At 44.0% G+C, this 26,184-nt stretch overlaps 1 protein-coding gene across 3 annotated transcripts in view; it reads left to right on the top strand.

Annotated features, from left to right (window-relative positions):
- KCTD15 (potassium channel tetramerization domain containing 15) overlaps positions 1 to 26,184 on the top strand; it is a 62,108-nt gene that overhangs the window by 4,705 nt on the left and 31,219 nt on the right. For all 3 annotated transcript variants that reach the window (XM_083370864.1, XM_083370865.1, XM_083370863.1), the window contains exon 2: positions 546 to 732. In XM_083370864.1, coding sequence (XP_083226990.1) covers positions 569 to 732 — 164 coding nt within the window. In that variant the 5' untranslated portion in view covers positions 546 to 568. The remainder of the gene's footprint in view (positions 1 to 545; positions 733 to 26,184) is intronic.

Raw genomic sequence — 26,184 nt, 5'->3', positions numbered from 1 at the left:
TTCTGGGTACATTGTCCTGAAAATAACAAATAGCTATCTATTTTCTTGTGTGGTTAGTTAGTTAAAAAGCAACAAAAATAGTTCCAAGTTTGATGTGAATTTTACTACATGTCTAAATGAAACGCCTTAGGTACTGAGGAAGTCACTAATTTAGAGGTGTCTTGTTACTGAGACAAACTTGCAAAAACCCCTGAATCCCAATTCACAAATTGGTTATTCGTTTGTCAGGGGATATTTCACATCTAACACATAAGCCTGCGACCTTTAATTAGAATTTTGCAGTTTGTTTTATGCCCCTTGAGGCTGACACCTTGAAAAAGATTTTTTTCCCCTTGATTTCTTATTGCTAATAAGCATCTTTTTCTTTGCCGCTGGTCCTTTGAAGACTACGATGCAAATACACTTAATTATGGAGGTGGCAATAATTTGTTAGCTGAATATGTGATCAGGCAGATGCAAAAGAGATCTTATTAGATCTGTGATCACGCTGGAATCAAGGTAGCACACAACTGCATTTAAGAGGAAATTGTTCTTTTCTGTCTGAGGTTTCTAGGAGGAAGGCAGAGCGATGTCCCGGCTCTCTCTGACACGGTCCCCAGTTTCTCCCATTGCTGCTCAAGGCATTCCTCTCCCAGCCCAGCTCACCAAATCTAACGCCCCGGTGCACATTGATGTAGGAGGTCACATGTACACCAGCAGCCTAGCAACTTTGACCAAATACCCAGACTCCAGGTAAGGTCAGCCTTGATGAAGGGCCAACGCCTTTGCATTTTTTTGTGGTGGTTGTTACTACTCTTGCCTAAGAGAATTCCAAATAATTGTGTTATTTCCAGACAACTGTGATTTGGGAGGATGATGCTCTTGGTTCAGGGGTAGGAAATGTGCTTTTTAAAGGTAATTTTAATCCAGGGGGTATGCGGGGGTTTTTTTGTCAGCCAACTATCAAACGATTTGTCATTTAAAAAAAAAACAAAAAATTCTGTTGTTCTTCCCTGTTTTGTCAGTGGGATGTTCTGCTAAAGGAAGGTTGCTTTAATCTGCAGCAATCTTCCATAGAATGGTAAAAAATGTGAGTTCTATAACAAACACTCTCTTGGTGTATATGTGTCTGTGTGTGTTTGTGTGTGGTGTTAATTAACATACAGGAATGACATAAGTTGTTAATTTGCTGGTGCTTTATTTCTCTTTGCCTCTTCTGAATGATTTGAAGTAAATCCCACTTTCAGCCACCTTGCAAACACACGTCATCTTCAGATGAAAGCATTTTCAGAGGCAGAGTCAAGTGCATAAGTTGAGCAATACCTTCTAAATGTTGAACCACAACTTGCTGTTTCCCAGAGTGACTTCTGTAGCATTGTAACTGGTAGAAATGAAAGCCACATCCATTTCATCGAGAGGGGATGCTTTGGGGTTTTCAGTCTTGAATTCCTTTGGAAGACTTGTCTTCTTGGGAGAAGGTTGGACGCCATTTTAAGGACCTCCCCAGCACCAGGGCCATCTAGGTGGAACAGGTGTAACTCCAAGGAGTTCAGAATAAGTTAACATCAGTAGAAGTTATAATTCCCATTCTACTTGATTGATCATAGCAGCTACCGAACGCGCCCCAGGTTGCCTCTGCTGGAGAATCTCTCAATACTTTGGATTGCAGCTCTTAGAAGCAAAGCCTGTGTGGTCAGAAGTGAGTTGCATCCCCAGTGAATGTGGAAGGCACGAAATCTATCAATTGCTTATTGGAGGAAGAGCATGAAAGAACTGGCCTGCCCCGTTGAGCTAAGCATTACAGCTTGCTTGTTTTAAACGTTCCCCAAAGAACATTCTTTAGGAGCTCTTCCTAGGTTGCGAGGGGCTTCTTCACAAGGCACAGTCTTAGCTCTTGGGAGTGTCAGGGGTCGGGTATTGTATCCGCCTCAGAGGCCACTGAGGCTACTTCAGGTGAGCACTCTTTGGAGTTTAGGGACTGTTATATGTGGCACATCCCCTGCTGGCCTAAAGAAAAGTCCTGGCTACTCTGGAAAACATTGCACGTCGATCCACTGGTCTTTCAGATCATGGGCATGTTACTTGCTCGGGCACAGCTCAGCATTAAAAAAACCTTTGCTAGGAAAACCACAGAGCCACAATTTTTGCAGAGCCCATATTGATGCATCATTGTTTAGAAAAAGGAGAGAGCCCAGGCTGTCTGGAAAGAAGGGTTACTTCTGCCAATAGACAATAATGTAAATCCTTGCAGCTTTTCAGCTTTGATCAACCTTCCCCTCTCTATTATGTCTCTTCTTGTAGAAGAAGAGACCTATTAAGCCTATTGGGGCAAAAGAAAAGTCAGAAGGAATCTGGCAGGAGGTTTAAATTTATCAATTTTATTAGAAGGCATATGTTTTTATGAAAATCACACTCCTTCTGATTTCTCTTAATATTATATTAAGACACATGGAGCTGTTTGGAATAAAGCCCTTAGAAATTTGCGTTGAACCCCTTCCGCTGGGACAGAAGAACTATAAGGCCTCAGTTGAGCCCTTGATAATTGTATGTGCTTTGGCCAAATAAAACTTTAAAACAAATAGGATATGCTGTGGACCTCTGGTGAAGTAAAAGGGCTTTGTAGCTGCCGGTTTTTCATGCATTTCAGATGAGATTTTTACCTGCTGTATAATTTTAACTTTGGTGTTGCAAGAGCTGTAATTACATTTAAGTTCCATAAATGTAGTGATTCAGTATGAGTTGGAGAAGTTTGCAGGCAAGCAATACCAATCTTGGTGACAGCATGATTCTATGCAGTTTTATGTGGTGTAATGTTAATTTGGAAGAAAACATTGCTTGATGTTATTGATACATGCATAAAGATACCTATCAGTTATTAAAATCAATAATAATATTAACATTACTTTTTTGCCAGTATCTTCCAACTGATTCCCAGAAATATATTTTTAAGCTGCTTAAATGTGTTTACGTTTTTTAAATAACCAACTAATACATATGCCATTGAGGTCCTAATAAAATAAGAGCTGACTTAAAACCATCCAACTTACCGGTAGCCACATCTTTGTCCCACAACTGTGAATATGTTAATATGTGTACATAGATTCACATCTTCTTTTCTATCATCCTGATTATTTTTAAATTCCTTCAACCTTGATAGCTGTAATAAGATGCCACATATTCTTTTTAGGGTCTGAAGAAGGGAGATTAAAGATACTGATTATATTAAAGTTCTGCTAGATGTACATCCTCTTTTCTCATTGGTTTTAATCATGGCATGGGTTTCATGTGAGCATAACATTTTCGAAACCAAGAGATAGTCTGTAATAGATGTAGGCTGGCAAGAGGGATGCAGGACCTGTAAGCCATCCCCAACTAAGGAAAGACATTGAAGGCTTCTGGACTTTGAGCAAAGTCTGTTCCAGGATAGAACAGACAGGTATAATTCCAAGGAGTTCAGAGTAAGTTAACATCAATAGAAGTTATAATTCTCATTCTACTTGATTGGTAACAACTGAATGCACTCCAGGTTGCCTCTGCTGGAGAATTCCTCAGTAGTTTGGAAATGCATCTTTTAGAAGCCAAGCCTGTGTGGCCAGAAGACTGAGTTGCAGCCCCAGTGAATGGGGAGGGCATGAAGTTGGGGGAATCCCAGGCCCTTAACGTTATTACACAAATGGACTTAAATGGGGCTGGGGCCGTAAGGAAACCTCACAGGGGAAGTGAAGTCTGGAATGTGCTCTTTCCACCTTGATCTCGAACAGGCATGTCAAACCCATGACTTTTTCCCCATTGCCGGCAGTGGGGTGGGCGCAGTTTCAGTATGATGTATCCGGCCCGTGGGCCGGCAGTTTGATATGCCTGATCTAGAACTTGCACATTTCCAGCTGCTCTGGGCCCTGAGATAAAAAACAGGCTGCCAGAATCCTGCTCAGCTCAGTGATTTATTTACATATCAAATTAATGGGATTAACTGTGAGAGGGATCTCGGGAGTCCTAGTAGACAATCCCTTAAATATGAGCAGGCAGTGTGCTGCAGCTGCCAAAAAAGCCAACACAGTGCTAGGCTGCATTAACAGAGGGATAGAATCGAGATCACGTGAAGTACTAATACCACTTTACAATGCTTTGGTAAGGCCACACCTGGAATACTGCATCCAGTTTTGGTCACCACGATGTAAAAAAGATGTCGAGACCTAGAAAGAGTACAGAGAAGAGCAACAAAGATGATTGGGGGACTGCAGGCTAAAACATATAGGGAAACGGTTGCTGGAATTGGGTATGTCTAGTTTAAGGAAGAGAAGGATGAGGGGTGACAGGATAGCAGTGTTCCAATATCTCAGGGGCTGCCACAAAGAAGAGGGAGTCAAGCTATTCTCCAAAGCACCTGAAAGCAGGACAAGAAGCAATGGATGGAGACTAGTCAAGGAGAGAAGCAACCTAGAACTAAGGAGAAACTTCCTGACAGTTAGAACAACTAACCAGTGGAACAACCTTCCTCCAGAAGTGGTGAATGCTCCAACACTGGAAGTTTTTAAGAAGAGACTGGCCAGCCATTTGTCTGAAATGTTATAGGGTTTCCTGCCTTAGCAGGGGGTTGGACTAGATGACCTCCAAGGTCCCTTCCAACTTATTATTATTATAACTTACTATACACCATTATAGTAGTACCAGTTAGGCCATGGATATAATCATTAGTTTTCTTGACCTAACAAACAGATGGGACATTTTATCTCTGAGGTCAGAGCAGGTAGATTTTATTGAAAACTGTAAAGAAGTGAAACTCAGGTGTTCCCTTTCTTGGATCCCACCTCCCTTTCACATCCTCGGTGTGTGACTGCAGGTTCACCAACGCAGGGAACTTTTGTCTTGCTCTGCAAAGGTCTTTGCCCATTAATAGCCTTTTTTATAAGCTGTGGATGCACCTCACCCTAAAACTCCAAAACAGGGCACCAACTTGATTGTTAAATGTACCAGATGGGGGAAATGGTCAAATACTTCAGTAGCATGGAACTTAATTTTGGCTAAATGGAATGAAATTTAGACCTGGCCTTGGCCCAGAGAAGGCTGGGTTCCCCTTAAATAAATAAATAAATGCTGCCATGAATTGCAAATTCTAGTGACAGAAATGGAGCCAACTAAAACAGAACAAAAACCTAGCAGTGTGGTTGCACGAACCCCCCAGAACATCTTCCTGAAAACTCTGCTAAGGACTGAGAGCGTATAATTTGCTTAGTTGGAGAAGGAAAGACTTTTAAGTGGCAGCAGGATGAAACGGCTCCCTTGATCCCCAGAGCAACAATAGCAATATTACCAAGAACATTCAATAACATGAGAATGCTGGACCTTTCATTCAATATCGCCACAACATTTTCTCTAGGAGACAGGGAAATAGACAGCTAATCCTCTTCTGCAAATCTGGATGCGCTCACCAGCTTCCTTCTAAGAAAGCAAGTCTTGCTGTGTTCAGTGGGATTATTGTCATACATGCGCCAGTTTGTAACCGCAACCAAACATCTGTCAGCAGGCGTGTTTTCTTCATTTGCTTGGATTTCTGTGGCTCCATAGTAATTTCTGGTCCATTTCGGTTCCTCTTGGAGTTAAGGAGTCTCATTATCCCAAGCTTTATTTAAAGAAAGGATTGTTACAATTCAATATTTGACAGTCGCGAAAGCACTTAAGAGTATTGGGGGAAAACTCTTATCAGGATGTGTAGGTATGTTCATGCAGGTGAGAGAGTCATTTAAATCAATCGTGATGAAAGACTCAAGATGGCAGACAGAGAAAGAACACAGAGGATTAGGATTCGCTTTCTGGCTTCAGCTTCCCTTGACCAGCCAGAGAGACCACACGTTCAAAGCATCACCTTTGAAGACCAGCATCCCTCCCCGTGGTCTCATGCTCAGAAGCGCTCCGGCAGGAGACCGTGGAGAAGCACACCAGCCCCCAGGGAAGGGTCAGTTACCCGGTTCATGGCTTCGTGCCCAGCTGCTTTTAACATTCGTACCTGAGGCTGAGCAGCCTTGTGCTATGCAGGGTTTGTAGCCCAGGGCAACCTGGATCTCCGTTACCTGTTCCAGAATAAGCAAGCAGAGGAGGGAAGGGCGGGAGCCATCTGCTGGCTTTCAGGTGTGTCCTCACCAAATTTATTCAGTCGTCAATTTATTTTTTCAATGTGCATCTTGCATTTGTAATCCCAAGTGGCGAATGCTGCTTCCTCACAAGAACTTCTAGAACTTGCTTCTAGAACTTCTGTCTGTCTCTGTTGAGTGCAGAAGAGCCTCGTAAACTGCTGACTTGGCAAACACCCACCTGTGTCAAAGGACTTTTTATTAGGCTTCTCAAAATCAGGAGAAAAAACTGCTTTGGGGTGTTGCATCCCGTAGCAAAGGCAAAAGGTCACTGTAGATCAGTGGTCCCCAATCTGATCTACAGGTTGGCGGGGGGGGGATATTTTGTGCGCAACCTAGATCTGCAGATGAAGCTCCGCTTGCCGGCCTGCCACTTGCGCGGCCTGGTTCCTAACAGGCCCCATTACGGTGGGGCCCGGTGCATGGCCGGATTGGGGATCCCGCTGCAGACGACTCCTTGAGGCCAGAAGAGGAGCTGTTGAGCAAGGAGGCCCCTGACTTCTTGCTTCTCCCACCTCAGCAGACCCCCTTACGGGGGTCGGCGGAAGGGAAGATAACACGGGACTCTGGCCACTGCCTGGTCAGCCCTTCTTTACACTGAGCTCCAGACTGGAAACTTTGGGGGAAATACAGTATAGAAATAGGTCATTACAGGTAGTCCTCAATTGACAACACTTCATGTAATATACCGTATTCAAAGCTACAAAGGCATTGAAAAAAGTGACTTATGACCGTTTTTCACACTTAGAACCATTGCAACAGGTTGATATTTATGACAGTTGCGGTGTCCCAGAGTCACCTGAACACCTTTTGCAACACGCAGTGAATGGGGAATCCAGAGTCACTTAATAACCACGTTACTAGGTTAACATTTGTAGTGATTCACTTAACAACTGTGGCAAGAAAGGTTGCAAAATGGGGCTAAACCCAATCAGCAACAGAAGTCCTGGGCTAGGCTGTTGTTGTAAGTCGAGGACTACCTGCATAAACACAGTACACAAGAGTTTTAAAAGCCAGTAAGAATAGGAAGGGAGCCCGCATGCTCTGGGAGCGTGGGGTAAATTAGCAGAGGGTGAGTCCTGGTCCTTAGGCAAAAGATAGGTGACTCGGGGCCGCCCCCCCCCCTTCTCAGCCTGAGAAAAAGTCCTGGCGTAGCCGCTTCTGACAAGGTTGCTAGAAAAACTGCAGGGACTTCTTGTGGTTATCAGGATTGAACAGAATGACCCTAACAGCAAAAACAGAGAATGGGAATAGTTTTGCCGGATACCCAAATATTTATTTATTTTTATATTTATTAAGAAAACGATACAGCGGCTGCCCAATTCAGAGTGGCTCCAGGCAACTTACAGAAATAAAAATGTTCAGTCGCTCATTCAGTTGTGCCCGTGAGCGTGCTCCTAGGATGAGAGTCCGGGAGGGTCGAGAGCGCTTGAGTGAATGTGGGTGACCCACCACCCAGACTGAGATCGAGTGGTGGGTTCTGCACGGACCAATCCTTCTCCTCATTGGTCAGTGAGAGAAACCAGCCCAGCCTGGAGGGAAGTGTGATTGTGATTGCTGAAAGGTGAATGGAGTGGGGGCAGTCCTTGGGGCAGAGAGCTTGAGCGGTTGTCCCGCCTGTCCTCCCTAGACCGAGCGGATGCACGGGGACGATTGGGGTGGGGTGGCAGAGCTTCAGTTCCACAGGGGGTCCTAGGGTGGGACGTTACATCAGTGTAGTGACGGGCATTGTGGACGCTACGGGAACCAGGGGGCAGACATTACAGGGGAAGAGGTCTAGTTTCGGTGGCGTGTTCCAGGCCCCTGGACGGCATTCCTCAGAGGCCCGTATCTTCAGCTGCTGCTGCTGCTGCTGAATGCAAGATTGGTCAACAACAAGCCTTGCCTCATTCTACACCTTATGAAGGAGCATGCTGACCTGGCATGCATCACCAAGACCTGAAGACCTGGCTGCAAATGGATTGGGGAGGGGGGGTTTTCCCCTCTCAGATGTATACAGCCAGTTTCTTTAGTCGGCTCCATAGATTTTCAATTGGGTTAAGGTCTGGGCTATTCCCAGGCCATTCCAGCAGTGGAATATGATTATCTTGAAACCACTTTTTGCACACAGCAGCAACATGACATGGAGCTGAATCCTGTTGAAATATAAATGCTTCATTGTCTTCAGTTTGGGCTCAAGTATTTCATTAATGTATTTTTGGTCATTTATATTCCCATTAATCCCAAAAATTCTGCCCACACCTTTTGATGTCATACAACCCCAGATCATAACACTGACCAGGTGTTTCACGGTACATGTAATGCAATCAGGATGCAAATCTCCGATTCTTCTCCTTACGTATTTTATGCCATCACTACCAAACAGGGAGATCTTGGTCTCATCACTCCAAATAACACTGTCCCATTGTTCCTCTGTCCAGGTAACATGGGTTTTAGCCCAGTTTAGTCTTTTCAAGGGATGCGGTGGCTCAGTGGGTTAGGACGCTGAGCTTGTCAATCAGAAGGTCGGCAGTTTGGCGGGTCGAATCCCGAGTGCCGTGTAGCAGAGTGAGCACCTGTTACTTGTCCCAGCTTCTGCCAACCTAGCAGTTCGAAAGCACGTAAAAATGCAAGTAGAAAAATAGGGACCACTCCGGTGGGAAGGTAACAGCGTTCCGTGCGCCTTTGGCGTCTAGTCATGCCGGCCACATGACCACGGAGACGTCCTGGGACAAGCGCTGGCTCTTCAGCTTTGAAACGGAGATGAGCACTGGCCCCTAGAGTCGGAAACGACTAGCACGACTAGTCTTTTCAGCCTTTGTTTGAGAGATAAAAGTGGCTTTTTTTGTGGAATTCTAGATTTTAGGCCAAATTCCTGCAGTCTGCGCCGAACAGTCTTTGCACTCAACTTCACATTGCATTGCACCATTTCATCTTGTATAGTGTATACACTCAGATGATTTTCTTCTGTCTCTTCGTTCTTCTATCATCACTTGCTGTTGTGCACCTTTTCCTGCCTTTACCAGTGTGGTTTTGTAGTGACTCAGTCTCCTTATACCTCTTAAAAAACTTAGAAATGCCACCTTTGGTTAAGTTTCCACCAATTTTTCTTCTAATTTCTTTATAACTGTAGCCTTGTTCACTTAACAATACTATTTTACATCGCTTTCTGGGCAACCAGTCAACTCTTTGCACCCTTACTTTAATTTTATTACGTTTTACAAGCTCTCTAAATGAAAGGGGAAAAACCCAACCAACTTGATAGCCATCACATCACACACTGACAAATGCCCTCTTCTCAGCTTCAATACATGACATCAATAACTGAATCCTACTGTGATGTGATTGGCTCATTGCCCAAACAAGATGACACCTGATTGGCTCTCTAAACACTCATGCTCATTGGCTACAATCAGATGAAGGAAAGCTACCTGATATCAACCTAAGCAAGGTGTGCTTCCTTTTTCTGGTTATTTGGCTATAACTTTTCATAAATACAGTACAGATAATTGAACAATCTGTTGCATTATGTTCTTGATTAAATTATTTTTCCATTGATATATAATTTTATGGTACTACTCCACAAAAAAGTGGTGTTATTAGCCATCAGACCTCAAAAATACACTTTCCCCAAAAGGTTTCCACCATTTTGTCCACTACTGTAGGTTGAGATGTCATCAATACGCTGATGATGCTCAGCTCTTCATCTCTATACATGGCAACCTGAGTGATGCTGTCTCTGCCCTCTCGCGAAGGCTGGAGGCTCTAGAGATCTGGATGGGGAACAACAGACTCAGACTGAACCCTGGCAAAACTGAACGGCTTTGGGTGCATTCAGGCTCAGGATCCGAGCCTTTGTCATCCTTAGTTCTGAATGGAGTTGCAATACCTTGTTCAGACCCAGTTCGTAACCTAAGGGGTTCTCCTGGATTCACATCTCCTGCTCAAAGAGCAAGTGCCAGGCGTCACTAGGAGAGCTTTTGCACAGCTCCAGTTTGTGTATCAGTTGTGACCTTTCCTGGATCAGGACTCCCTGCACTCTGTTACTCAAGCCCTGGTCATGTCTCGTCTACATTACTGCACTGTGCTCTCCATGGGGCTACCCTTGAAGTCCATTTGGAAGCTTCAGCTGGTCCAAAGCAAGAGCAGTCTTTGGAGCCCCTAAGATGACTCACGTTACACCTCTGCTTCGTGAACTTCACCGCTATCAGTCTGCTTCTGCATGCAGTTCAAGGTGTTGGTTATAACCTTTAAAGATCTCAATAGCATAAGTCCAGGCTACCTGATGAACTGCCTTGTTTTGTTAAGACAAGCCCCTCCTACTTGTGCTGGCAGAGAAAGCCTACTTTGTGTCCCGGGGTCAAAGAACTCCGACTGTCGGGATCCCGAAGAAGAGCCTTTCCTTTGCTACAATGCCTGCCCTTTGGAACATCTTACCCTCTAGTGTAAGATCTGCCCTCGCCTCCTATCCTTCTCCAAGAGCCTAAAGACCGGGCTCTGCCTGTTGGCCTGGGGATCAAATGGGGGAGTTCCATGCTGGAGATAGATTGACAGCAGATTCCACCTCTACCACCTTACGCTCTGCTCTCCACCTGTCCATCTTTTTGGTTATCATATTGACTATTCTCTGTGTGCTTTTTAATTGTCTTTTTATGGTTCTGTTACTTTACTTCTGTCTACACTACTCTCATTTCCTTTCTATTATTATAAGCCACCTAGAGTAGCCCCACAGCGAAATAGGTGGCAAATAAAGTTAACAAATAAATAAAGTTGGTATTAATAATTTGCCTGGAGAGAACCTTACTCTGGGGATTCTTTGAAGCTGCCATAGAACATGGACACTGCAGACTGGTTAGAGAATACTTTTTGGGGTGCCACACAGATCAAAGACACACAACAGGAATTGTGTCCATATACTAAAACATCCACCCTGCAGCACCTATAGATTTCAGAGGAATTCCAGATTTCCCTGGAAAAGGGTAGGAAATAGGGTATTCCAAGCATCTCATCTGAAAATGGAAGGCAAAAGAGGGTAGCCATGCCTGGGAATCCTTTCACCAATGAGCAGAAGCTTCACACCCAACTTAAGTTCCTTCATCACCAGTTGTGTGCACTCCTTGTTGACAAACTGTCAACTTGGTGGACAAGCTTTCTCTCTTAATCTGTTTTAAGCATTTTTTAAAAAAAATTCAAACATTTGTGATTGTTAGGTACTTCTATTCCATGGCTGATGCTACATTTTTGAAGGAAATATTGGTTTCAGAAAAGTCTCCTATAGATTTCACATTCACGATTCCATTCTTGCTAACATGGAAACCATTGCTTTATATCATGATCCTTGGGTGGGGATTTACTGTGTATCAAGTAAATAGGTGTGTGCACACAATAATTCTATTGAGCAGAAATTATTGCGGCCATGCTCTAAGTTTTCATAGAGTCCATATGCTTTTAGGCCAAACTGTAACCTAATAAAGAAACCATTTCTCCCCTCTTGTGGGTAGTACTGATTCACAGATTGAAGTGGAAAGGCCATCTCTTTTGTACAACGGGGTCACTTTGCATCCCCTCTCCATCTACTCCATTAAGTGCTTGATTCCTATGTAACGGTGAGCCTCCACAATTTGCCATAAGAAGTTAAGCCCATACAAAGAAAGCATACTAACATAGCTTAATATTTTGTGTAAACCTTTTCTTTTTCAATAAAAAGTCTGCCAAAGGTAATCATCAAACAAAATCTGTTTACCTTAGCAGTACTGCATGCCTTAATCTGAAAGAGGTATAGATAGTCTATTTCGTCCAAGACTCTTTGGCGCTGCAAACCACCCACTTTCTCAACAACTTACCTTACAAAGGGAAATTTGATGTATAATGAAAGTTGTTTCAGATCCAGCAATTGCTTCTTGAGAAGGACCACCACTTCTTTCAGAACTGGTGGAATCTCCCCTCTCTTAAAGAAGCATTTACTACCTCATGGATCCATCTGTGTGCTTTTTCCCTGGAGGCCTTGACCATCCAGAAGGGCATGGATCTAAAACTCAAAAGGTTGTACCAAGAGCACCAAGAGTCCTGTCCCCTTCCTCAGAACTAACAGGTTCAAATTTCTTCCAAATAACAGCACAAGACTTTGCCAACTTCATTGGACCTGCATAACTGGAGTCCAACTCAGCTTAAAGCCAGGCAGCCTTATGTACAAAGTATTGAAAATAGTCCACCTAGTGGTCCTACAAGTATTCCACCTATCCACAAGAGGGACCAGATTACTTTGAACAGGGTTACACTTTCTGATGTAAGATTCAGTTCATGTAGCTTTGTAATAAAACACAATTAGTTCAACTGGTTTTAGTTTCCTGTCTGGTCTACCTTACAAGTCTGAAAGTACAATTCTTCTCCCCACATCTTTTTTACAGCCTGAGAAAGAAGGGACGGTCTCTCCTGACCCTCTTTCTCCACCCATTATACAACTGAGCAGCATCTCTTGGCCCAGCCTCCCAAGGATTTCCCCCCATGTCACCCCAGTCGTAGGCCTTCAGCTGGGTTTTATAAAACATTTTCGCTCTAGGCCTCCGCCACCATGTGCAAAAAAAAAGGTTCAATCAATCAATTTCAACTTCTCGCGGGGGGAAAAAGATCTCGCAAAGTTGGAATTGATTGATTGAACTTTTTAGTCCCACCCAGTCTGCCGTTACCAACACAGCCACACCCACCCAATGGGCCACGCCCACCTGGCACCCGACGATACATACCGTAAGTGGGTTTGGGGTTGCAGTTTGGGCACTTGGTCTCTTAAAAGGTTTGGCATCACTGTTCTAGGGCTACCAGGAGCAATGATATGTATGTGCCAATTCCTAATCATGTTACAGCTGTTGCGGGACAAAAAAAAACATGAGTCAAGTCCTCAATAAGCTGGATTATATCCATACTTGTCATGGTGGCCAGTAAACTCCTGGGCTATGTATAAGAAAGGCAGGATGAAGTGCCACAGCACTATAAGCCTGGGTAAGTCCACTACCAATCAGCCACGGCATCTAGCAGCCAAGGCAAGGAAACTATGACACTGGTACAGCATTTCAACCTGCCTGGCCTCGCAAGCAGAGTCATACCCAGCTATCAGCAAGGTAGTACCTCTGATTAGCTACCCACCCCTGCCCTGGGATGGTAGCTGGTTCCATACCCGAAACCCACTTTGACACATTTCAGAGAGACAACCTCCTCCATGTCTCAGTTGTACATGCCAGGTCAACCTTTTTATTCAGCATGAAAGTTGTGTGCTACAGAACTGTTGTGTCTGAGTTGTGACTTTGAGTAAGAAACTTGTAAGTGCCAAGTCCTGCGTTTGGAAGTGAGTGGAGTTCTTCACTCATACATAAATGGGCCTTTAGAGAAACAGGAGAACTTGGTTGAGAGATTTAGTTTGTAGGATGAACTCTTTGCCAGATGCTGATTTTTAACACCTCGGATTTGTATTAGATAACATAAAACAGTAAAGGATTCATCACAACAAGTGTTCTACAGCAAGATGTAAGATTGTTTCTATCCTCACTGCATTGTTTTGCAGCTTGAGTGTGTTTTCATGTATTAGTGCGAGATGGAATTAGTTTAAGGGCGATCCTTGCTCAAAAAATGGGTCCAAGCAAACTCATTTTAACCAGGAGAACCCCAAAGTCCTGCCAGTCAGATAGGAGATGGAACAGGGCTGGAATATTAGGCATACACAGTGCTGTGTTTGAATAATTGCCTAGTATAGACACCAGGAAAGCTAATAACGTATCATTCTCTAGAAGATGTGGAAGATCTTGAGATTCTGTTATAAAGCTGGATGTAAAACTTGATTGTTTCCCTATGGATGCTGCATTGGGGTAAGTCTTATGCTTGGAAAGTCACCCTAGCCCATAATTAGCCAAATTTTGTAGGGATTCTGAGCTTAAGAGTCCATGGATAAATTTGATTCATTAGCATAAGTCACTGGAGGACTCTTTGCTCAAATCAGCTAATAGGACTGCTGTGCTGGGCAAGCCATTTTAAGATCTCAGAGAAAGGTGAGGTAAACATACTAGTTCAGCTAAAAGAAGGGTATCACTTGAATTGGGTCAAAAACAAAGATTATAGAATTCAGATATTTTGCTGTGTTATTTTTTGATGGATGGATGTAAATGCTGGACAGAGAGAATCTTATCCATGTTAGTGTGTGCCATACCATGTGCACTAATCCAACAGGTGGTAAGGATGAAGGGGAACTCAGACACGAAACAGGTTATGTAGAAAGCACAGACAGGGTCAGTCAAAAAGGATTCAGATGCCTATACACAAATGCACAAAGTATGAGGAATAAACAGCGTGAACTAGAAATGCAAGTACGTGAGGGCAGATATGATGTTGTTGCCATTACAGAAACTGGATGGGTTGAAACCCATGAATGGAGTATACAACTAGAAGGATTTATATTGTTTAAAAGAAATAGACCTAATAAAAGAGGAGGTGGAGTTGTGCTATATATAAGAAATAACTGCATCTCTAGAGAAATACAGCAGAACAATGATGAAAATCATCTTGAATGAATTTGGGACAATATAAAATAAAAAAGAATGACATTACCATAGGTGTCCTAACCCAACCAAATAGAGGGAACATTTTGCTAGTCAGTTAACAAACATATGTAGGAAGCACACCACAATAGTAATGGGGGGCTTTAATTACCCTGACATCAACTGGGAGACAAACTCTGCACCAAGTGGGAGATCAAACAGGTTCCTGAGAAACCTAGCTGACAACTTAGTTTCCCAAGAAGTAGAGAAGGGAGGATCAGCCATACTGGACTTAATTCTCTCTAACAGATGAAATGATAGAACAGCAATAGCATTTAGACTTATATACCGCTTTATAGTGCTTTACAGCCCTCTCTAAGCAGTTTGCAGAGTCAGCATCTTGCCCCCAGCAATCTGGGTCCACATTTTTACCAACCTCAGAAGGATGAAAGGCTGAGTCAACCATGAGCTGATCAGGATTGAACTGCTGGCACTGAACGTTGAGTTAGCCTGCAATATTGCATTCTAACCACTACTCCACCACAGCTCATTGAAGGCGTTGAGGTTACAGGAACCTGGGGTGGGCAGTGATCATGCAATATTGGAATTCAACATTATGCAAACACAAGCAATAGAACAAAGTCAGACTAAAGTCTTGGACTGTAAGAGAGCTGATTTCAATAACTTAGAGCTTGGGAAGGATTTCATAGATGAGAATCCTCAAGGGGAAAACAACCCAAGAAGCTTGGGAAACTTTGAAAAGTAAGATTATAAAAGCCCAGTCTAGCACAATTCCAATGAAGAAGAAAAATAAGAGATCACAAAACCCCCCAGCATGACTGCACAAAGCTGATAAAATGAAAGACAAAAAATACAAGTATAAAAAATGGAAAGAGGGGCACATAATAACTAAGGCAGAATATCAGCAAATAGCTGAGCCTGCAAAAACGAGGTCAGGAAAGCTAAGGCTCAAAATGAAGTAAGGCTTGCAACAAGAGTCAAAAATAGCAAAAACTTCTTTCAACATATAAAAGGGAAAAAAAAGTCAAAGAAACAATTGGTCTATTAATGGGAGAAAATGGCAAGAAGGTGATAAGCAAACAGGGAGAAAGCAGAACAGCTTAATTCGGTTTTTTTGCATGTCTTGTCCAACTTATCAAAAACAGTACCCGTAAAAGACAGGATAGTACTACAAGTTAAGTTAGGGAAGAAAATGGTAAAGATACACCTGTCCACCCTAGATGAGTTCACCAGAACCCGATGGAATACACCCCAAGGTTCAGAAGGAACTGGCAAGACAGGAGCTCAGAACCATTGAGTTGGAAGGGACCTTGGAGGTCTTCTAGTCTAACAGGCAGAAAACCCTATACCATTGCAGACAATGGTCCAGTCTCTTCTTAAAAACCTCCAGTGATGGGGCACCCACAACTTCTGGAGCAAGTCATTCCACTGGTTCTATCAGGAAAGTTCTCCTTAGTTCTAGGTTTCTTCTCTCCTTGATTAGTTTCCATCCTCTGCTTCTTGTCCCACCTTCAGGTACTTCGGAAAATAGGTTGACAACCCACCCACCCCCACCCCCGTCTTTATGGCAGCCCTTTAGATCCATTCATCTTTTACTACTAAAGGGAATAACCTCATAAAAGTGGCCAGTTATAAAGGGTGGACCTAAGAATCTTTGCTTCCTGTCTGCTTTGTTTGAAAATCGCATTTCTGAATACAAGCCTTGCATTCCTTGATAGCTCTCAATTCATTGGACAACTGTTTCCATCTGAGAATGATTTAATCAGTATTTATGACTCCAGAAGAACACCCTAATGATATTTATTATTCAAATGTGAAAGAGTTGGTACTTTTCAATTCTCTTTCATCATGTTGTTTTACTGGGAAATATGCATCTAGAACTTTCTAAATAAATTAATTTGCTACTTTGATACACTGACTTTTAATGTGCCTGTCCCTTCCTTGGCAGAAGGAATCTTCCCGGCTTTGCAGATAATTACATGTATTAAATCTGGATGATCATAATTCTCTATGCTCTTCAGTCACTAGATACAATTTTGATCTGCAAAAGTTCCTGGGACATTCTAGGAAGAACATTTACAGGCAGGAGCACAATCAGTGAAGGAGAATATTTGTAGCTCAGGGTTGAAATGAGGGGTCCTTGGTGCTCTCTGAGCTTGCTTGTTTTCTTGCAGACATAACTAGGTAACATCATCAGTGCTAGCGTTAATTACCTAGTTTGGGTAATGAAACATCTGCAAGAAAACAAGCAAGCTCAGAGAGCACCAAGGACCCCTCAGGAACAGGATCTTTCTACCAACTCCCAAAGAACTTGACCTTGTAGGACGGCGTGTTGGTGGAACCTGCCTGGCACACCGATGTTTGTCAAACTTCATTGACTGCCTGTGTTTGAAGGAACATCAGAGAGAGGAGTTGGATTCCCTTTGGCCCCATTAGCTTTAGGAAGAGTTGCCCTCAGAGAAGTGAAACAAGGCGGCCAAAATTAGGGATTGGGCCTCAGAGCTGAAACTGCTCCCCACCCTTTTATCTCGCTGCAGTGGTGCTGTATTGATGCCTGCATCCGAGGTCACGGTTGAAGACAAAATAGGTGCAATCGGTCTGCCTTTTAAATTGTGTTTTTAAAATAGAGAAGAAAGTGTCACGTTGCTATTTATTTATTTATTTATTTATTTATTTATTTATTTATTTATTTATTTATATTCCATTTATATCCCGCCCTTCTCCGAAGACTCAGGGCGGCTTACAAGCTTAGCAGTAGCCTTCATTCTATGTATATGCCTGCTTATTAGGGCTTTCATGCACACCCCCAAGCGGCATTATTACAAAGTCAGCTTATTGACCCCAACAATCTGGGCCCTCATTTTGGGGCAGATTTTGACTGTAGTTCTGAGCGCCCTGGTAGATCTTCATTATTGTTCACCTGCTTTTCTTCTGCTCTGGTTTAGGGTTTTGTTTGGGGGTTTTTTTTGGGTGGATGTAGCTTTGAGAGGTACAAAAAGAGAAGTTGAATCCCACCATTCAATCAGATGGCTGCATTTGATTGGCATCTAAAACAAGATAGATGCTTCCTATGTAAACCAGCTTTTGAGGCAGAAGTGTCAAGCAATTTATTCAGTGGCAGAAAACATGCATAGAAAAAATGCAGAGTTTGGGGACCCAAGAGGAAGCAAATGTGAATGAAAGTCCACCATTATCATAATGCAATCCAGGAAATAAAGTCTTTTATATCCTGTAATATCCTATAAGAATTGCACACCAGGGCTATGTTCATGGCTTAAAATTATCCACGTACTTCTCCAATTTCCTCTCCCTTGGATTCATTATATAAAATTCAAGGACTTTGTATCTAAATTATTTATTCATCAAAAAGTCATCAGAGTATCCCGTTTTTACTAAGAAAGTCTTCTCATTTACCAGTCAATAAAAAAAACAAGACCGTTCCTGCCTGCAAACTTACTTATTTTAGTAAGTAAATATATTATGAATTTTAAGTAATACATTATTAAACATTTTAAGTAAGTTAACTATATTATTATATTTATTTATATCCTGCCTTTAATATTTTTGCAAATAACTCAAGGCAGGGAACGTATCCAACATACCTTCCTCCTGTTTTCCCCACAACCACCCGCTGACCTGGGTTCTGCTGAGAGTAACTGGCCCAAACTCGCCCGGCCAGCTTTCATGGTGGATGTGGCGGGACTTGAACTCACAGTCCCCCTCTTTCTAGCTTGGTGCCTTAACCACTAGAGCAAACTGGCCAAACTTATGATATAAAATACATATCGCTAAAGGGGAACAGAGCTTTCTGTGCTTAAAAGGAGCCATTCCATTTTTTTTAAAGCTTTGTGTCTGAAAGAGATTTAAGTCTATTTTGCTTGGGCAATCTTACTACTTTTATAGTGTGCTGCATTCCTATGTTAAAGCACCTTTAAACAACAGAAAAGGCTCCGTTTTACAACCCATCTGTCCAGTCTACGGAGGGTAATGGCTGGTTGCCTTTGTAGGTCATCCTGTCTGCTGGAATCATGTAACTTTTTGGCTCACACAAAGCACAAGGCAATTAACTTTTTTATTTGACAGCTGTCCTAAGGATCTTCCAACCAGCTTTGTTCAAGAGGTCGCCCTGGGAAAGGAATAATAAGGCCTTGAGGCAACCAGTGTGGACTGCATTCGCAGGACAATCCTTAGCCTGGTGCTCATATTACTGTAACCCCTTTTGTGCATTTGTGCAATATATTAATTTACAAACCAGTCCAGTGAGCCACAATCTGCTAAACCCAGGTTATAGGTTTAGCATCTTGTGCGAATGCAGCCTTTGAGCCTTTATCCAATTTTGAGGAAGGCTGGGCTTGAGACCAACCTGGAACCTGATGCTGAAGGTCTTTCCTGGAAAGATCCGGTTCAAAACGGATGGAGTGAAATAGGAGAAAAATGGCCTTTGTGGAGCCAGGGTTTCTCCTGACCTTGCTCCCTGCCATGCTGTTTGTCAAGTGGGGACATTAAAAAGGGTATTTTGGGGGAGGGGCAGCTCTGGTCCACAGCATGAAATTTCCTATTCTTACTTACGTTGAGTTCTTCACCTTGAGAGAGAACTTTGGGAAACTTTGGGCCAGTCCTTCCCTCTCAGCCCCCAAAGCCAGTAAAGATGAAGGTGCTGGGCTGGGAGCAAGAAGACCTAGGTTCATGTCACACACACCCCCAAGAAGCTCCCTGGAGGGGCTACCTTACAGGGTTGTTGTAGGGAGAAATGGGAAGATCCTGTACAAACGATGGGATAGAGATAGATAGATAGACAGATAGATAGATAGATAGAGAGAGAGAGAGAGAGAGAGAGCGAGCAAGCAAGCAAGCGAGCACGAGCAGACATGAGACTCAGTGACATCTTAGCCATGAATCTGTTTCCTGTAACAATTGTGTTTTCAGTTGTGGTCCTAAACAAACACTGCTGTTTGTAAGCTTAATTTTTTGGGAGGGGGGATTTGGAATGCCACAGACATTAGTTCGTGCAGGCTTGTTGTGTCTTGCTAGCTTGCTCTTAGAAGATTTTTAAATAAAAAAGCGTAAGCATGTCAGGATACAGAATAAAGAGTAACAGAGTTGAAAGGGACTTGGAGGTCTTCTCCTCCAAACCCTTGCTCAGGCAGGAGACCCTATACCATTGGACAAATGTCTGCCCTATCTTAAAAACCTCCATAAGACATAATAAGTTATAATTATGACATGATGGAACAATAAACTTAAAAATATGGATATCAAATTCATCTTTCACTATTATATTAATGCTGCCATCTAAATTAACAGCGCCTATAATCTGTAAATGACAACATGGAAAAAGCCAGAGAAACAAAAGGTTTGGAAATGCATTTCAGAAATGGCATAAGTCCAGGAAATTTCAGCAAGTAAATCTTCTCGGCCCTTTGATTGAAAAGAGACTCCCTCATACATTGATCAACAAAATCTCTTGGCCACACAGTACTGCAGATCCGGGTAGATGTCTCTTTCAAAAGTTGTGTGGTGCTTATACAAGAGCAGCCCTGAACAAATTCACATTTTATTCAGCAAACAGAAATGCAAGTTCTGCTTACTCCCCGCTAACCTCCTCTTATACCCTGTCTTAACATCACCCATATCCTGTCTGTTTAAGCCCAAGGGCACAAGATGGCCTGTTCTCCTCCTGTTAATTCATTTTGCATACTTAGAGGCTGCAAAATAGCCTGTTTCTTGCCTCCCAAGTATTAAAAGAGCAAAGTGCTACTCTGCTGAAGGGAAGCTTGCCAAGGATAGATACGGAGGCAGTCCTTATTCTTCTCTTGCATCTCTCTGGTGAGTGGCAGAGAAAAGGACAAAGGATCCCATATTAGCCAAGGGTCCAACATCCCCAAATCCAGTCTGGTTTAGGGTCACTGGCTTGGGAGTATATGCTGAGGGAAGACCCAGGGTTCTAAACTAGACTAGATTTAATTTCTCCTTAACCAATATTTATTAACTAAGTAAAACTACAGTGAGCGTTGTTACTCATTTATTTCTGATTCATATCTGCCATAAGCCATTGTGTTCTGACACACACCATGGTTTGGGAGGGTTTGAAGAAGCAACATTTGGTTAGATCCAAAGACAAGTAGAGCATAGAAATAAAAGTAACCACAGATGAATTGAGAATACAACCACGTCTCGTTCATTAATAGTTCCGTTGTAGGCTGTGACAATAGCGAAGCCTTGGGTTGGGATTTAGCAATTGTGTTAAGTGATTTCAGGGCGCTTACATTTTAGGAATATCTCTAAGCCCCTTTGGTCCAAACCGCCAAGCCGTCTGTTGAGGGCTGGCTGAAGCGCCATTCCTTGTCAGTCGTGCACATCAAGTTTGAGAGGGTGATCTTATAACTCTGAGGTCATGTACCTCTGAAGTAGGGCCTGTTGATTTCTTTTTCTGGTAACTTGATCTTCATTTGTTGGGTTGGGCAGCTTGCAAGAACCTCCAAGGCTCTGGCTAGTGAGACTGGGGTGCCCCCTCCCACCAGCATCACTGCTGCCTCCTGGGGAATGTCTCTCTCCAGCTCGGCCGCGCCACGTTTCCCACCTCGGACTCTTGGATGCCATGTCTGAGCAAAGCGGAAATGACAGACACCGCACAGGGGACGGGGAAGAGCCCAGAGAACTTGTCAGCTTCGCTCTGTCTCCTCCTCGGGTTTCTGGGGAAACAGCAGCCTTCAACACAGGATGGGGAAGGGGGCTAGAGGAAGTGGTCTCTCAGGCTTGCCAAAGTTTTGCCCTGGGGCTCCCAACAAATCAGAATCTTAAAAAAGGGTTCTTTGGGAGCTTGTTTCTCCTAAATGAACCATTATATTGTGACTACTTGACTTGGGACAGGGAAAATACCTTTGCGAGCCATTAAAATACATTAAAGAGCATAGAAACAGCCCCAAAATTAAATGTTGGTTGTGTGATTTCCTGAAAATAATGTTTAAAGAGCTCTCTTTCCAAGGGAGATTTAGACTCTGCTATGCCAGGGAAGGGAATGGCCCCCCAGAAAACTAACCAGTCACATCAGGGAAAAGCAGAAGCAGTTCAAGTCCTGATGCCTGGGACTTTGAGGAGCTTTGACAAATTGATTTAGCACAATTGTTGCACTCCCTTAAATGTTAAGCTGAAGAAAGGCATCCACAATAACCTATATAATAGTGTAATAATTGATCTTAATTCTCACAGCAGAGCAAGCTTGCCTCCAGAAATCGTGGGCGCTCCATCGCTGGAGTTTTTAAAGAAGAAACTAGACAGTCACTTGTCTGAGATGGAATAGGTTCTCCTGCTTGAGCAGGGGGCTGGACTAGAAGACCTCCAAGGTCCCTTCCAGATTCTATTCTATTCTATTCTATTCTATTCTATTCTATTCTATTCTATTCTATTCTATTCTATTCTATTCTATTCTATTCTATTCTATTCTATTCTATTCTATAGTGGACCTAAAACGCTCGGCTGATAACTCTGGCCACCATCTTGGCCACTGTCTTGATTTGAGAGACTCAGGAAGATGCTGGGTCTCGTAATACTTTGAACCCCAAACCACCTAATCCTTTTCTAGAGTGAGTTGCTGTGGGAGTGAGTGAGAGGTTGTGAAAGAGAGGAGTATCTGCAGTGAGGCAGTTACAGAACGCCATGAAATGGGCTCAGTCCTTAATCTATGCAAAGTATAGCAGCCTCGCCAGGTACCTGCCTCAGGAAACCACACCTGAGAGTGGAAGCGCAAGCAGCTGCGGCCCTCCGTCTGCTCTGAAAAAGGATGGGATGCCACTCTCCTTGGACGGATGCTTGGTAGATGGGGCAAGAGGCGGGCTAAGCCATGTCTTGTCACTGTGACTTCTCGTTAAGTCTAAACAAAGAAGCCATTCAGGTGTTCTAGCAGTCCACAATCTGTGAGCCCAGCCAGTGAATTAATTGGGTTTGGCTTGGGGCACTTCAAAGCATCTTTATTACAAATTTATCAAGAAATTTACGTTGAAGTTCAGAGCTCTGGTGATGGAGTCAGCCCCACAGCTCACAACTCACACACACACACACACACACACACACACTTGGTATGTAGGGAGTAAGGAAGTTCCTGCCCTTTGGAAGAGGGGCTGTTTTGGGCTTCTCAAGGGGGAGAGCTCCTGTGCTGTTGGTGCCCCTGCCTTGGAAGACGCACACGGCAATGGCGGAGGGAGTTTTTCAATTAATTAATTGAAGACTTCCCACAGGCCATTCTGTTGAGCTGAGGGTTGATACTCTTGCTTGCTTACTAATCGGTGATGCTCCTGTTTTTCAAAATATTATATTTCATTATCATTTTATCAAGGGCCCAGCTGTTTTGGTAAATAGTTCAGTATCCCAGCATATTTTTTTTAAAAAAAACTCAGTCCAGCAGAGAGAGATCTTTTTAATGAGAATAAAGTGTGCTGCCTTTGCTGTTTGTAAGGGGGGGAGCCTTTTCCTCCCTGTGGGCCTTGGGGAATCGGAATGGCTCCTGGGCCTTTGCTTGACCGCCGTCCCTGCGCCCTGCTCTGCTCTGCTCTCCCCACCTGAACCTCCTGCCGCCTGAGAGGAGACGGCATAGCTGCCCAGGGATTCCCCCCGCGGTGTTCTTTCCTTTATTGTCAGCTGCAGTTTGCCTCCTTTCTTTCTCATCTTCTTTATTTTTAAATGCATTGGCAATTTCTTTTCCTGCTCTGGGGCAGAGCTGCGGAGACCTTCAGCTTTGTTTGGAGAGTGGGTTAGAGGAGACGGCTGAGTCTGGAACAGCCTGGGAGTTGCCATTCAGACACGTTCAGCCGCCTCTCCTGCCCGGGTGAGCCATGCCAGGAGGGCGTTGGAGGGCAGCTCTAGGCAGCCAATGTGGGAAGATTAGCCAAGGCTGTTTAAAGGCAGCCGAGCATCTTCCCGAAGGGCAAACTGGGGCCTGGCTAGGGAGTGTTTACTTGAGGCGGGAGCAGAAATAGGGAAGGGCGTTTTTTGTAAAGAAGGAAAACGCAGGAACTTGTGGCTAGGAGTAGACTGGTGTGTTTTCAGAAACAAAAGGAATTTCGTTTCTGCGTATATTTAAATATACATTCAAATTCATGCATTTGTTCACAGCACCACGAGACATGATGTTTTTCCGAATTTATGGGCACAAGAGCCTGCCCCGAAAAACTTACAATAAAAAAGTCAATCTGGGAAAAATGGAAGGAGCTTCTCAAATTCATGTCTTCCATAATGTGTATGATTATAACGCCCTGCATCTATCCCCTCTTTCTCCCCCTCCCTCCCTCCCTCCCTCCCTCCCTCCCACATACACACAAAATGTTCACACACACACCAGGCCTGGAGCAGTGTGGCTCACTGTGTCAAAAATTTTGGAAAACGCCTACCTCGTCTCTGGTGATCTCCCCCTGCTCCTCAAACTTTTTCCAAACTTTTTCTTCTCCCACAATAAAAGGCTTCTGGCTTTGTTTTCTCCTTCCAGACCACTTGAGAATTCCTTCTGAATTTCCCTTGGACAGTTTTTGAGTTTGCTTGGAGATGGTCAAGGAGGCTATTGCTGGTGCAGTTGTTTCTTGTTACAAATTCCTTGAGGACTCCTGGCTGCTACGATGTGAAAAAGTCCACTTTTTGTGTCTCCTTGAGATTTAACAAAATGTAGGAAGCCTTGGAGGCTGCTGTCCCCAGAGAGAGGGCAGAAAACCCAAAGAAAGCCAGACTGTGCACCTCAATGCTAAATGTCTCCTAGGGCTCTTCAACCACCCATTGCACCACTTTTAGGATAGGGCAACATCCGAGTACCACCAGTCGCCTAGCAAGGGGTCAAAAACTTGATGACCCCCCCCCCAAAAAGTGGGGGAAAGTGATGAAGTACAGGTAGTCCTCGACTTAGTGACTGTTTGAAGTGACAATGGCACTGAAAAAAGTGCCCCCCAAGCCACAGCCGAGCAAGACACCTGCCTGCCCACCCGGCGGCGCTCTTCCTCCTGTCCGAGGTTTTCATTGTTGTGAGCATTTCTGTTGAGGACTGGCAGCGGGGTGGAGTGGGGGGTGTTTGGTTTTTATTCCCCCTCCCCTCTGCTGGGTGGTTGCAGCAGGTTTTGGTCACTTCACATGACCCTGGGACACTGTGACCGTCATAAATATGAATCAGTTGCCAAGCGTCTGAATGTAAATCACAAGACCCTGGAGATGCTGCAACATTCCAGCTGATCAGCGCTTCTTCTGGGCTCAGCAGACACACCAGGATCAACATTGAGCTCCAGCTGGATCCTGGCGCTGATCCTGGCGCTTCCGCTGAGCCCTGGCAGCCCTGCAGCTCCAGCTGTCTGTCGCTCAGGCTTGTGCGGTGCTGCCACTGGTTCAGCTCATTCCCCTCCCCACTACCACTTTTCTAGGATGGTTGCGTACCACCTGCCAGGTGCCAATGTACCACAGGTGGTACCCGTACCACTGGTTGAAAACCCCTGTCCTAGAGGAGTCCATACTTCAACTGGGGGATTTTCTTCCGAATTCTTTTTTCTCTCAAATGTAGATTCCTTCAATTAATAAGGACTTGGCAGGTGTGGAGGCTATTTTTATGTAAGATTCTAATTTCTCTGCCTCTTCCCAATGATGGTCCAAGTCTTCTTTGCAGGTGAATGGAACTTCAAAGAACATTGTTCCGAAGATGCACAACTAGACTGCAGTCAAGCGAGGACATATAGATACATGAGTCTTATGGTTAGGAGGGGACACTGCCAAGACATTTTGCTCTAAGCGATTCCAGAGAAGGGGGAATGCCAGGACCTGAAGGAAATTATGGGATGCAGAATAAATAGAAAATGGAACAAGGAAGGCATGGGTCAGTGCCACGTGGAAGGCCAATATGGAAGTTCTCTAGTTAAGTGTGGGCCCGTCTCTCAAGCCCAACTTCCCTTGCACGTTGTTATGGGGATCAGGTGAAAGGAGATTCCTAACAGAAGCTACCACAAGCCCCTGTGGAAAAGGTGGGCTACACGTGTCATCTGGGCAAGGGCTTTGCAACTCCTCAAACCAGAGGCAGAAGAGTGAATATGGCGTTACCTTCCATTAAGGAACATTTTGATGTCCAAAGGGAAGCCTCGTTTGGAGGGGGCCATGGTAGCAAGAGAAACTGACCACAGACTGATTAGGACGTCATCTAAGCTCCTGGAGGGCTGTAAATGGGAACGTCTCAGTCCCTCTTTGGATCTGATTTGGAGAAAGATTCTCTTCCTAGCCCAGCCCTCTCCCAGTACCTGGGCAAGCAAGCTGAGCTGGCTGGGAAGGCAGCAGAGTTTCCAATCCTCCATCCTCAGAGGGTCTGGCTCACTTTTAAGGTAGGAGTCAGGTTGTTTCCTTGGATGTCAGGGAGACAAAAGTCCAGAGGGGGCACCCAGCCTTGGGTTTTCCCACTGCTGTTAGCCCACCGTAGGATGCAAGAGATGAGTTCTTCTGGGTTTGACAAACATGGTCTTGGGGCTGGTGCCGTGAGGGAAACTTTTCATTCTCCAGAGATTTGTATCCAAACCAAAGCGGTTTTGCCTCACCCCTAATAAATC

The sequence above is a fragment of the Vipera ursinii genome (genome assembly GCF_947247035.1).
Source record: "Vipera ursinii genome assembly, chromosome: 10".
Classification (NCBI taxonomy): Eukaryota; Metazoa; Chordata; class Lepidosauria; order Squamata; family Viperidae; genus Vipera; species Vipera ursinii.
This window is presented reverse-complemented; position numbering and strand designations above follow the sequence as displayed.